Source organism: Lithobates pipiens, unplaced genomic scaffold, assembly GCF_037356315.1.
Source record: "Lithobates pipiens isolate NorthernLeopardFrog02 unplaced genomic scaffold, aLitPip1_a1.2 Scaffold_22, whole genome shotgun sequence".
Taxonomy (NCBI): Eukaryota; Metazoa; Chordata; class Amphibia; order Anura; family Ranidae; genus Lithobates; species Lithobates pipiens.
The window spans coordinates 264,444,148-264,458,880 of record NW_027507784.1 but is presented as its reverse complement, the minus strand read 5'-3'; the positions used below and the strand labels follow the sequence as shown (position 1 = coordinate 264,458,880).

The 14,733-nt window shown below is 40.1% G+C and overlaps 1 protein-coding gene and 1 pseudogene across 2 annotated transcripts in view; one reads left to right on the top strand and one right to left on the bottom strand.

The window, feature by feature from the left end:
- The window catches only part of TECPR1 (tectonin beta-propeller repeat containing 1), a 147,012-nt gene extending 132,487 nt beyond the window's left edge, over positions 1–14,525 (top strand). For both annotated transcript variants that reach the window (XM_077449041.1, XM_077449042.1), the window contains 2 exons: positions 3,556–3,675; positions 7,306–14,525. In XM_077449041.1, coding sequence (XP_077305167.1) covers positions 3,556–3,675; positions 7,306–7,464 — 279 coding nt within the window. In that variant the 3' untranslated portion in view covers positions 7,465–14,525. The remainder of the gene's footprint in view (positions 1–3,555; positions 3,676–7,305) is intronic.
- Positions 5,696–6,371, bottom strand: LOC143925186 (protein CWC15 homolog pseudogene; annotated as a pseudogene).
- Positions 14,526–14,733: the final 208 nt, after the last annotated feature.

Below are 14,733 nucleotides of genomic sequence, written 5' to 3'. Positions count from 1 at the left end.
CAAGGGTCAGGAAACACTAATGCTCACAATAAACCTAAATGTGTCACAGACACACAAGGGGAGTGATATTGGATCTTCAGACTTTTTGAAACCTAATTTAGGTAATCAATTTCCAGTGAAGTTTTCACTTCCTTTGTGTTATTGTTAAGGGCAACACCTTTATTTTGCTTTCAACCCAATTTCATACGAGTCCCATTGTAATATTGTTTTTTATTGGAAAATTGTGAAGGCCACATGGACTTTAAAGTAGAGCTAAGCGCAGTCAGTAAAATCTCATTTGAGCTGTATGGTAAAGCAGTGCCATCCAAAATAACAAGATTAATACAAATAGCCCATTAAAACACAAAATAACAAACAAAATCTGGCCGGAGAAACCTTCTCCACCCAGATTCACACCGAACGAAATATGGTGTGGGCAGTCCACGGAATAGAGGGGTGGAATCTCCGTTATATACCAGTCACTTGCCCATCAGTCGAACAAAACCCCATATATGACAGCCTGGGAGAACGACATTTCAATGAATTGGGATATAGAGAGATGGCGGGCTTTCTTCGCTAGAGCCTTTAAGGGAATTAGGAATATTTCACTACTTGAATTCAGCCTCAAGGTTTTGACCAGATGGTACCTGACCCCAGCTAGACTGGCCAAAATGTACCCTACAACAGATTCCCGGTGTTTCCGAGGCTGCCAACTAACAGGCTCCATGGCACGCATCTGGTGGGAATGTCCCAGAATAAGGACATTCTGGAGCAAGATATTCTCCCTGATCCAAAAACTTACGGCTCTCCAATTGCATATAAACCCTGCCATCGCCCTACTTGGTGATAATCTACCAAAGTCTTTGAAACACAACCGTAAACGAATACACTTCATTTTAGTGGGAGACAAATTGACTATTGCCAAAACCTGTAAACAACCCAGAGTTTCCTTTAAGGCTGCTACATGTAAAATTTCTGTCCCAAGAGAAACTAACCAGCACCCTCCTAAACACCACTACCCAGTTTGAAGCCACCTGGGAACCTTGGGCCCCTTCATACCAGGAGTGCAACCATAATTATTACTGACCCTCTCGGGCCGTCTAATCTTTTCCTGTTAACAATATCTTTCTGCACCTCCCCCCCTTTTCTTCTTCCCTCCTCCTCTCTCATTCCCTTCATGGCCCTCCAAGGCAACCGGAGAAACCCTCTGGATCTAACGCGAGTCTACCCATCAACCAGAGGGCAATCATACTTGGCTCCCGAAGTCCTATTTCATTTTCCTGACTCCAGACTTGCCCTTTGATTCAATGGGGCTACAGGGGTTGGGTGAGGTTCTGTCAGGCACAGTATGTTCCCAATAGGGGTGCCGGTGGAGCCTCTCTGGGCCCCCTGAGGCTTACATCTTCAAGCCGGAGCATGGTGACTGAAGGAGTAAACGTAGTTACTAATATACCTGCCCTATTGTATACGTTGTATTGTTTTGCTATATTTGGGCTATGTGTCTCCTCTCCAATGGTTATTTTGTACATTCAATATGAAAATTAAATAAAATAATTTGAAAGTAAAACACAAAATAACAAAGTAGATTTTGCAGCAATATTCACCTTCAATTCAGAGATATATTCCACAGTACATTTTTTTTGCCTACAGATGTCATCTGTCTTATGGCCAGTATTCAGTCTACTTCCCTCTGAATCCAGGTCATCCTAGACCCACCCTAAGCTGGTCCAGAGCTATGATGGTACCCCCAGGGCTGGAGGGAGGGCATGTGGTCCGTGACTTTAAGAGGCTGGATGAGATCAGCAACATAGTGGTGCAAAAAAGGATGGAAAACAGTATTTTATAAAAAAAAATGCTATTTTATTTTTTATATACACCCAAATGATTTAGCAAACTAAATCATTTAGTTAGGGTTTAAATCTACTTTAATTGATTAGGGCCAAGACTATTGTTGAAAGTCAGCTAATCAGTAACTGTTTAAGTGACTTCTGTTACTCATAAAAGGTGAAATGTAATTATTTGCTACTGGTTACTTTATATCATTCATTATAAATCCGTTATTAAAGGGTAAGTTCACCTTTACAGAAAAATCTGTAAGGGGAACTTACATTGCACCCCCTCCCCGGTCCCACTGACCTGGAGTGATGCGAACACCTGCACTGACACATCGGGTCACTGCTTTACCGTTACGCGGATTAGAAATCCCCTCAGCTTAATCTCCTAAACGTACCTCGTAGAGGTACATTTAGGAAGCATTCTAATTGGTCGCACTGCCCATCAGAACCTGCGTAGCTCGTCCTGTCACCACAGGAGAAGAGGAGACAAAGCCACAGGGATTTTAAATCCCTGGGCTGGTAAAATGGCTATACGATGTGTCAGAATGGGCGATTGCCGAACTTGATGTCAACAGGGCCAGATGCGATGAGGAGGGGGTCCAGTGTGAGTTCACCTTACAGATTTTCTGTAAAGGTAAACTAACACTTTAAGTATACAGTAGGCCAATCTGGCACAACCTACAGAAAAGGATACATTATACGGAAAAGCTGTGTGTACCCAGATTTAGGAAACAATCACTGTTTACAGGCCACACAGGAAACTGTGCTTGGTGAACATTCTTTATTAACTAAGCAATAAGGCAGATATGATCCAAACTCATTGATCACCCAATAAAATCTTCTAATTCTGATTCCTTCCTTATAGAACACCTGTATTTGAAATATGCCTATGCGTAACCATTGCTTAGACATGGCTACAATAAAAAGTCTTATGCCCCGTATACACGATCGGACTATCCAGCGGACTTTTTTTCCCCAAAAGTCCGGCGGAAAGAAGTTTGGATTCAAAATTGTCCGCCGGACTCGGCAGTCCGGCGGACAATCCAGCCGCCTGTGTGCTAGTCCGCCGGACTTTTGAAATGAACGGACTTGCCCACACACGGAGAAAAGTCCGTTCATTTTGAACGAGGCTCCAGGTAGATGGGACTTGCGAAGGAGGTCAATGTCGCCGCCTCCATCGGCGAGATTGACACATCAGGTGACATTGACTTCCTTCGCTAGTCCCTGCTACCTGGAGCCACGTTCAAAATTAATGGACTTTCCTCCGTGTGTGGGCAAGTCTGTTCATTTCAAAAGTCCGGTCGTGTGTGAGCAGGTCCGCTCATTCGGAAAGTCTGGCGGACCTCCGCTTCAAAGTCCGGTGGTTTGTTATAATACTGACTATGTGTTTGGACTTGCTTCATCAGAATTTTCATACAGAATATTAGCTGGATAAGAAGTTTTGTTACATGGTCCTAACGATTCTACACGTAAAATGTGTTAAAATTATTTGAAAAGAAGATTTCATCAACTTTCCTCCACATTTTATAGCTGAACAGGTCTGAATCTGTAGCCAAAAAAAAAATGCTTTGTGAAGCAATAGGGTCTTTATTTTGTCAGATACATTGTTTATTTGATTATATGTATAGATCTAAAAAAAAAACTTTTTTGTGGCTATCATTTTTCTCAGCTGTATTTGCAAACTATTCTATTATTCTTTATGTATTTATTTTGTGTCCCTTTTTTTTTTTTTTTTTTTTAGATTTGGGTGATCGCAGACAAAGTGCAAGGAAGCCATAGTCTGAGCTGTGGTACTGTCTGCCATCGCTTAGGGGTTCAACCTATGGCACTTAAAGGGCATTCCTGGGATTATGGGATTGGGGTGAGTATTAGTAGGTTGCTGCTAATTTGTACATTACCTTTACGTGTTCCTGTTATACGTAGTTACTCGCTCTTAGGCCCCTTTCGCACGATAAGCCCGCTCGGATCCCCCTGTCCGTTTTTTAGGTGGATCCGAGCAGGCCACACATTGACTCCTATGAGCAGGCGGATGTCAGCAGAGATGTGTACGTTGACAACTGCCTGCCATCCGATCCACTAAAAACAGAAGTATGGCAATACGTTCAGATCCTGGCGGATCGGATGGGATCTGATGAAAACGAACATGCTGTCCATTTTCGTCCACCCTGTGTGAAATGGGCCTTAGACTTCATGTACACTGGGCATTTGGCCTCTGGGCATGGAGCTCTGGCGTTTAGCTGGGGGTGGAGGGCACAGGTGCTCCATCTAACCCCACTGCAGACACCCTGTCAAATGTAATGAAAGGCTGACAGCTGGACAGGACTGGATGGTGCACTGAGTGGTACTAATGTTTAGGGCAGTATACACCCAGGGATAATGCCCAGTAAGCTAACTTCTTGTACTCTGTGGGTTACAGCCAGTATATTGGCTGGAACCGACCACTGTCAGTGACAGACAGCATCCAGCACTAAGCCCAAGAGCTGAAACAATTGCTCCAGAGTTTCAGACCTTGCTGCACGGCACTTTAAAGGCGAACAGAAAACTGTAAACACTATGGGGTTGATTTACTAAAGGCAAACAGCTGTGTGAAAAATGCAGCTGCTCCAGAGCTTAGTAAATAAGGTAAAGCTTCACTTTGCAAAGAATACATAATCACATGCAATGATAATTTACAAAATCAGCATTTTGTGCTTGCACGTGATTAGATGATGGGGGTCAGCAGAGCTTCTGCTCATTTTCTAAGCTCTGGAACAAATCCTCTTGCAGAGTACAAATGCACTTTGCAAAGTGCACAGTCTATTTGCCTTTAGGAAATGTATGCTTCTGCAGTATCCGTTGGATCTTTAGTGGTAGCAAACCTTTGAAAAGGTCAATGTGCTAATTTGTGCCCTTGCCAACCCAACCAGATCTTATCTTGATGTTAGGTTAACAGTTTACACAGAACAAATTATTTTCCCCTAGTCTGTCACAGTGTAGTGACAACAGGGGAATAAAACTGACCTAAAGTAAAATACATACATTCATCTTGAGCTTCAACATTCTGATATGTTACATAAACATCTAGCTTTGTGTTTAAAGTGCTTTTCCTTCTAATTCCGAATATTTAAATCTACATAGTTTGGGAACAGATGCACTTTAAGAGAAATGTTGTATACTCTAATTACCTCACCTAGAATCTTATACTTGGCTGTATTTGCTCCTCCAACATCCCTAAACCTGTATTTGCTCTTCCCAGATCCACGCTGTGAAAAAACATACCCATAATTTTTATGCAGAGGCTCTCTATACCTGGGATACATATTAGCTTCTGCATAGGTGGCAGACAGGTGGCAGTGCTACAACATACAAGTCTCATACACCTAATTTTTTGTGATAGCACAGTTGATGTATGCCACCTTACAAATAATCAGTGTTTATTGAGACTGTTTATTGGAAATATGTAAATGATCACCATCCAGTGTACACTGTAGTTTTATCTGAATGTACCATACAAGCCAGAGATTTGTTTCAATAGCTTGTTCATGTTACAGTCACTACTTCCTTTATAGTTACATAGTTAGCAAGGTTGAAAAAAGACACCAGTCCATCCAGTTCAACCTGAGTGAGTGTCTACAATTGCCCCTATCCCTGTATATTGCACACTCACATCGGTCTCTACCCTCAAGGAGCCCACAATCTAAGGTCCCCATTCATACACTAGGGCCAATTTTGGACAGAAGCCAATTAACCTACCTGCATGTCTTTGGAGTGTGGGAGGAAACCGGAGTACCCGGAGGAAACCCACACAGGCACAGGGAGAACATGCAAACTCCAGGCAGGTAGTATCGTGGTTGGGATTCAAACCAGCGACCCTTTTTACTGCTAGGCGAGAGTGCTAACCACTACACCACTGTGCCGCCCAAATTGAGAAAACGCTTGTCTTTTTTCATTTCATCCACTCCTTTTGCACAGTTCTTAAACACGACATCATCATCCCACCTTCGTTTTACTTTAAAACTGGCTTGAGACTGTGCAGGGCCTGTGAGGTTCAGCAGAGGATTGCCACTTAATATATTCTCCATTCGAATTCTCTCCTCTTCCGCTTTCTGCTCTAATTCCTTGCGAGCCTGCTCCTCTGCTCGCTCCTTCTTAATCTTCTCCAGCTCTGCCAAGAGAGTGGCGGTATCATCATCGCTGTCTTCATCAGAGTCATCGTCATCATCTTCGTCTGTGAGTGGGTCATCTGCATCCAGATTTGCTGCTGGAATCTGGTCTAGACGAGGCTTCTTTGACAGGGATGATGTGTGCTCTCTTGGTGGTCGGTCTCTGTTCTTCTCTCGGACAGTCACGCGTTCTCTCTCTTCCAGCTCCCTCCTGAAGTCCCGGCTTCTCACCTCCTCTGGTGCATCCTGGGTGGTTTTCCTGTATTTGATCTTCGTGTGTGAAGGAAGGTCTCTGCTGGAATATTGTTTGGAAAGCTGACTTGGATCTCCTTCTCTTTTCCCTCTGCCGCCCCTGGCTGGCTCAAAGGTTGGCCTGGCCGCGGTAGTCATCTTCTAAACCGCCCCGGAGGATGCCCTTCCTTATATGAGTTATATGAGTTATATGCCCTTCCTTATGAGTTTTTTTTGTGCCTGACATACATTTCTAATTTCACTTTCATTCTTGTAAGGTTTGCAGAGGTAGTAGAGAAACACCATACTTGAAAAGAAAGTTTTGGAAACACCAACAGGTTGAAGAACAATGATAACTTTGTTAGTGTACGATGTAAAATCTAGCTAACATGTTTCAGGGTTAGGGCTTCCTTTTTTTCAGGGTGTTGGTAACATTAGATCTGTCACTGCACATGTAACATGCATTCCCGAATACCAATATTCTATCGTATGAAGTCCTCACGACCAACAGATCTAACACAATGAAAGCCCTGAAAAAGTAGCGCCTAATCCATGGAAATGTTTTTGCTATGTTTTATGTCATACACCAGTACAGTGAATATTGTTCCCAAGACATTCTTTACTTCTTTAATCCTCATATAATTGAGGGGGCCCATTCTTTTTGCGTTTTTTTATCAATTGCCACATACCTATTAACAAGGTCTGGCACAACCTTCCCCATACACCATAAAGTACATTTTCACTCTGTCTTGCGCTGTTCTTTAAAAGTCCACATTTTGGTGTTCATTTAGAGCTGCTGCAGTAACACAGAGTGCACTTGTATCTCTATAGAATATAGAGTACATCTTTTCTTCAAGCCAGGAGCTAAATGCTAAGAAATATTGCCTCTTGAGGATACAGTTAATTCTGTCAATGTAGTATGATCAACAGAGCAGAATAAGAGACTTGAATGGAGTTGCAGCTGGAGGTGGCAGCACCTTTTATTATATTTGAAGCAGTTCTGAAAAAAAACTGAAATCAGTTTAAAACATATATACGTTTTGTAGTTTCATCTTATTAGACAGACATAGCAAAAATAAATTGCGCTGTTTGATGATGCCATTTTGTGTCTTTTACAGGGAGGCTGGGAGTATGTCACTGTTAGGGGAAATACTGGGTATTATAATGTCCAACAATCCAAAACAAACTCCATTCCGCCTCTGGAAACCCGTGAAGGAGATAAGGAAGAAGCCTCATCCTCTACACAGTCTGATAATCCTGCTGCAACCACAACTTAGGATATACAGGCTCATTCTGTAACACCTTGCAACATAGTGATAACTTCCTTGTAATGTGTGTATGCTGAAGGTATTTTTGTTTTTATTTATTATTACTGTGAACCTTCAAGTTGAATTCCCTGTTTGCTTTATTCAAAAATGTGAAGGAGATGGAAGCATGCTGATTTTACCGTGGCAGGGGCACAAGGGAGGTTTGTGACTCGCACACGAATCTCAGCTTTCTGCAATGTTCAGTGTGGTTGACCCCTTGCCACGATTATTTTTAGAAAAGTAGCCATAGACAGGCAGATCCTGTGCAGAAAATGACACTCCTTTGGCAGTCCTTAAGCAAGACAGTGGAGTGCTTGTACCCACCGGTACTCTCATATCCTTGTCATGCATAGTTCTTTGCTTTTTAAGAGTGAAGTATCTTACCTGTCTACTGGGTGCTTTTCCCAGCAGCTTGTAAAATATTCCTGTGCAATTATGAGCAACTCCTAGGAGGTTAGAAGTGACCTGGTTGCATTGAAGGAGGTAAAAGCATTAGTTGCTTGAATTAAAGTATCTCAACAGATTTAGTTAGGTTATCTTCAGTAAAAAACACACATCAAATTGACTGGCAGATCAGGCTGTTTTGGCAGCTCAAGCGTTCCACCAATCTCGACCTATTCTAAGAAAATGAATCTTGACTCTATGCTCGTCTAGCATCCTGGTTGGTCCTATAAATGTGATGGATGGCCCCACTGACCAATGATAAGTGATAGGGCCAAGCTTTGTTTTTTATAGGAAGAACATGATTTGTATATGCCTTAAATTTCTATAGCATATGGATCTACTGAGCTTTTTTTGAATGTGGTTTTTGCAAAAGATAACCTCTTACTTTTTCCATGACATTATAGAATATAAAGAACATTGGCCTCCTCTCTGGATGATACAGCAGTTATTTACTTTTTCAGTATAGTGTTGGTAGCCCAATGCCAACCTAAGGGCCAAAGTGCCCCTTTTTGCCTCTGTCAGAGACTTTCTCAATATGGGTAGCTTTGCTGATATCTGTGCTACATTTATTATAGCACTCAAAATCATTTGACCACAAGTTCCCCACTGTCAATGAAGGGATAATCCCAGTAGATGGGGTAGTTGGCCTCCCATAATCATTTGTTATTCCAATTTTGGCAGACTCTGGGGACAAATGGGATGTTTTTCACATCTCGGCACACAATCTCAACCAATGGATTTCTAGGAAAACAGCTGTTGGCCGGGTTGACCTTTTAAATGACAATAGAGCCCACAGATAATAGTCTCTGGCTCTGGATGTGTTTTTTGAGGGCATAGATTTTACAAGTCTTCATTTTTCAGTAATACTTGGTCAAAAGAAAGATGATTTAATGACTGAATTGTACATGAATATCTGCCCACCATCCAATGTCTATGGCCATCTCTAGCATGGCTTAGAGCTAGTTTTTGTGACTGTGATTTACAGAGTAGCAAATGTTGGATCTAAATGACACCACTATTAAGTCCTGCCATTATAGTATTCGTAAACTGCATGATTCCTGCTGTTTGAACTACTGGAAAAAAGAAAAAGGCTAGTTAGATTTTTCTTACAATAGAAGATGCACCAAGTTGTCAAAGGTGTTTATTTTAATTTTTTTCTGTAGATGTTTAATATATTATATTAAATTATATGGACAAAATGAAATGAAATTATATAGCCAAGTTACCCTATTGTGCTGCTTAGAAAAAACATGATAAAACTAGAACACATTTCAAGAAAACAGCACTCCAAGTGGCCAGGAGGCATGTTTTTTTAATAGGAACATTTTATTTTAAGCCATTCAATCTCAGGTTAAAGCACTTTAACCTTAGGTATAAGTTTTGTTTGTGTGGTGTACTTGGTCTCATGTATAAAAAAAAGATCTAAAAGGAAAGTGTCAGCATTGTCCCCAGCAACCTGCAACAATTTACACTCTGTACTTGATGTGTATTTTTTTTTACACTAGAAAAAACTAAAAACTGGTTTCTAGGGACAATAGACACTTTCCATGTGTATATATGATATATCATATTCTTTGATGTACCAAATGTTTTGATAAATTTTGGCATGTAAATATTGTGTGTAGGTTATTTTATTTATATCTTAAATGGAGTTGATATTTAGACCATGCAAACCTATATATGTGAAGAGTGGAACAGACTGTTGCACAGAACAACAATATGTTTATAGCACTTGGAGTGACAGACCATTTAACCACTTCAGGCTTGGAAGGATTTGACCCCCTCCTCACCGGGCCATTTTTTGCAAAACAGCACTGCATTGCTTTAACTGACAATTGCGCGGTCGTGCGACATTGTACCCAAACACAATTTTTGTCGGAACCCCCCCCCCCCCACCACCACAAATAGAGCTTTCTTTTGTTGGTATTTGATCACCTCTGTGTTTTTATTTTTTGTGCTATAAACAAAAAAAGAGCTACAACTTTGAAAAAAACACAATATTTTTTACTTTTACTAAATATCCCAAATTAAAAAAAATGCATTTCTTCCTCAGTTTAGGCCGATATGTATTCTTCTACATATTTTTGGTAATAAAAAAATATGATTAGTGCTTTAAATAGCCACTGATTATTGTATAAATGTCATTGGTAGGGAAGGGGTTAACACTAGGGGCCGATCAAGGGGTGAAATATGTTCCCTGTGTGTTCTAACTTTAGGGGGGATAGGGCTGACTAGGGAAGGAGACTGATCGGTCTTTCTATATATTAGGAACACACAATCTGTCTTCTCTTCCCTGACAGGACGTGGATGTGTGTGTATTTACACACACATCCCCGTCCCTGCTCTATCAGGAGCGTTTGCGAGTGCGTCGGCAGACATCGCGGCCACTGAGCACGCGCACAGGCTCCTCAGTGACACGGTGGGCCCCCTAATCCCCTTAAAGCGCTCACCATGCAGCTACAGCGATACGCGCAGGGGAGTCAATCTGTCGCTGTCAATCAACGGTAGGCGGTCTGGAAGCGGTTAAAAACTAGCAGCCTTAAAATAAAAAACTGGTTCTTAAAATACAAAACAGGTTTTTATGTTTGTCTTATCTGTAGGCAATTGAATTAATTACCTAGGTATTTCATAAAATAAAGTAGTATATTTTATCTTACTAGGCCAGTCAGTCATATTTAAAAAGCAATTTCAGGCAACAGCAGCTGAGGATAAAATAAGAACATTTATTTAATTTACCTTAAAGTATAACTTAACCCAAGCAGAAAGTGTAATATACAGATACTCATTTAACAACTTACCTGTTTAACGACCACTCAAACTTAAAACCAGCTCTCCCCACCCGAATGATGTGCTGTACATCATTGTATTGTATAGTAGAGAATACAGTACAGTAGTTAAGAATGCTTAAAATATTGATTACTTGTGGCTACTCGTTTTTCGACCAATTTGTTTAACGACCTGGTGGTTAAGTGAGGAGTACCTGTATTGCAGCTTACTAGTCCTTAGATGTGGTGGCTACATTAGTTTCCTTTCTTAGCATAAGTACAAAAAATACCTGTTGTTGATCTTAATAAAAATCCAGTGTCCTTGCAGAGTGCAGTGTCCTTTAGGTTCTAAATCTTCCTTTCAGTTACTGGTGGCTGTGAGAAATTTTAAAATTACATTGCTTCTATACATGTTGTGACCAAAAGGCTATGGACACCTGACCGTCATATCTATACAATATGAGCTTGTTAGACATCCCATTACAAAACCGTGGTGATTAGTATTGTGACCCCCTTCTCCTTCTCTTTCGTCTATAACCGCCTCTAGCCTTCTAGGAAGGCTTTTCACAAGATTTTGGAGTCAGTGGGAATCTGTGCCTATTCAACCAAAAGAGCATTTCTGAGGTCAGGCACTAATGGTTGACATGAAGATCTGGCTTGCAATCAGAATTTCATTTCATCCAAAAGGTGTTCAGTAGTGTTGAGGTCAGGGCATTGTGCTGGCCATGCAGATATCTCTACATCAAACAATGGAGGTCATTTTAAACTGGAGAGTATACAATCTGATGCAGCTCTGCAAGGAAACCAATCAGCTTCCAGGTTTTATTGCCAAAGCTTAATTTTACAAGCCGAAGTTAGACACTGGCTACCATGAACAGCTGTACCAGGTTCTGAGTGCATCAGTTTTAGTAAATCTCCCCCAATGTCTTTCTGGAGCTGGCTTTGTGCCCAAAGACACAGACTTGAAACATAAAAGGGCATTCCATAAACTGTTGCTACACGGTTGATGGAGCACAATTGTCTAAAATGTTTTTGTATGTTATAGCATTACTAGTACTCTTCAGTGGGAATACCCGAACGCAAAAATTTAGACTTTTGTCCACATACTTTTGGCCATATAGTGTATATGTGAGGAATTGGAAAACAGGAATTCTGTGTCACAAATAGGGTTCACAGCTCACCAAATTACAAAAAAAAATAATGGGGTAGCTGCCGGTGCACTACAGCAATGATACCTGGATGAAAACTGAAGTAACAAGCAGGTAGATTCTGCATCTTGTATATATGTATTTCAAGTTTGACAAATTACTAGAGTATATCTTTAATAAGGTAGTGTTTTGCACCCTAACCACCCAATCAGATTTCAATTTTCAGCAGGTGACAGAAAAGACAAGCACACTTGATTGCTGATTGGGTGCTATGGTTTCCTGCTCTTCGTACAATATTGTTTTCCAATTTAAAGAGCCTGCTGGCCTCATTTCAGAATTAGCCAAGTATTGGTTTGCATTACAAAATACTGTAATGACTGCACAATGTTAAAATAAAACCTACATATTTTTACAAATAATTACCTATTGCACAGCATTAATAAATATTAATGTAATTTTGGTTGATTTCGTTTTTTCTTAACGGAGAACCGTAGGCAATTGTTAAAACACTCCATTTAATTGTATATTTATTGTAAAACTGCTAAACTTATTTTTATACAGAGCTTTATATAATTCATCTTTATATTCATTTCTCATAATTTTCTTCAACTGTCTGAACGAACCACTGTAAGAGTGGTGATGGAGAACATCTTCAGTCTAGCTAGTCTTTTCATCTGCAGCTCTTACAATCCAATCCGATGTTTCAGTCTCTGAAGAATGTGTTTAGGCAGTTCAGGAATTTGCCAGGAGGTAAGGCTATGACTGATATCATTTTAGGGCAAGATTATGTGGTCACACTCCTCAAGGTAAAGCAGCATTCTAGAAATTGGACAGATCAAGCCTTGCACATTTTTTGTCCATTTGCCATGTCCACTAAATATTCAGTTGTTGCTGGTTGATCTGCAGTATAAGCATATATAAATAAAAATTATGCAAAACCTCCAAATCATTTGTAATATGGGTGTCCGTGTCCCAGTATCTGCCAATATTACATAATTGTGCCAAAATATTTGTTGGTCAACAGTCTAGACCCATGTAGTGCTTGCATTTACTCATAGTCATTAAAACTGCCTGAAACTTCAACTGTAAAGAATAAGTGCACTTTGGAAATACTTTAACATTCAGGCAAATCAATCACGTTATTAAAGGTAATCATTTTCCTTTCTCATTCTGTCACCTGAAATCTTTCTGACAGTTCAGACTTTATGCCTGATGTCTGGCTTATGAACATCTACAGGGATGCTGGGGATGCGTTCTTTTATAAAACAGACAGAGAGCCTTGTTCCTTTTTTTTTCTCTCCTCTTAATCTTCCTAAGTTTTCAGTCAAAGATTTCAGATCAAACCTACTCTATATATGAGAAGAAATGTATTACCAGATATGCAGACAATTGCCCCTGAGTAAAATGGGCTCAAATAGGAAACAGTATATTTTATTAAAAAGGTGCACTTAATCTTTAACAGTTACTATAACGGACTGGATCTTTTGTGTCAAGATACCGAAATAAATAATGTCACATATACCTAAATTGATTTCCACAACCTAATTCTATCCTATGCCCTCCTCCCTGTCACAGTCCTAAAACTCAACCAATCCGCTAAATGAACGTTTAAAGCCAAACTTCAACCAAAATGTTTTAATTTTGACAGGTTACAATCTCTTGTCGTGTTTTTATTTAAGGTCTGTTTCACCATTGGGGAAATTTCTCCTAACTGAAGCAAAACACTTGTTTTTTTTATCAAAAAGAATAAAGGTTAGAATCTCTGCCTGGTTTTTATTTCAGTATGTGTCTTCCTGTGTCAGTGACAACTGCCTTGTTTCCTTTCCTTTTCTGTTGTCACAGGGACAGGAAGTGGGGCACAATCTCTTAAATCTCTTGAGTCATGAAAAGCAATCAAAACTTAAATGATTTACTCTTCAGATTTTTATTTAAAATTTAAAAATGCTTTGGCTGGAGTTGGGCTTTAACATTTAACAATCCCTAACATTTAATCTAGCCTAAAATGTAATATCTAACCTGAAACTTCACTCTATTCCTAAACTAACCCTAAAAATGAATTCTTAATGTTCAGCTTCACAAGTGATCCCCTAAAAAAAAAAAAAAAAAAATATCTTATCCCCAAGTCTAAATGCCAGACTTACGTTATCAGTGCTCAAAGCATTTACATCATATCCCAGTCCCACCCCAAGTACTGTGATAACCAATCATTGGCAATAATTCAAACTGCTTCATGTGTTCTACAAACTGGAAGCAGGGCTGGGACTACTATACAACTACGGGACAGCATTACCTATTGCATAACTACTATTTATGCCAAACACTTCCTACCAGAGTCTGTGCTGATAGCCTGTGCCACTTGCACACAGATACCTAACTCTACGGAGAAACCAGAACTGTTAAACTGCTTGAGATCATCAACTCTAGAGCAATTAATGCAAAATTTGGAACAAAAAAATTAAGAACATGTTATTTATTGTCAGCACTGTTTACCTTAATTGTTTTTTTTTTATTTTATTTTTTTATTGTGTTAAACCACTGTTCATTGTCCTCCATGTGCAGCAGATTCATATTAAATGTCTTTGTGTTAATAACCAGCATGAAATATGTTATGTTGATATCCATGTAGTCTACTCTCCAGCCTCTGTCAAACAATAAACTTGATCTGCCTGCTTCAGTCACTGTATTCCAGAGTATTATTTTAGACCGTGCCCAGCGGGGACCAGCAGAAAGCACCTATCCTGGTATGTATGTGAAATACGTGGTAATGAAGCCAAATATATTGATTTGCTGTCGTGAGTGAAAGGGTGGCCATATACAATCGATGAGTGAAGAAAGGTTGTTCCAGATCTTTCCCTACAGATAGTGTTCAGTACACAGATCAC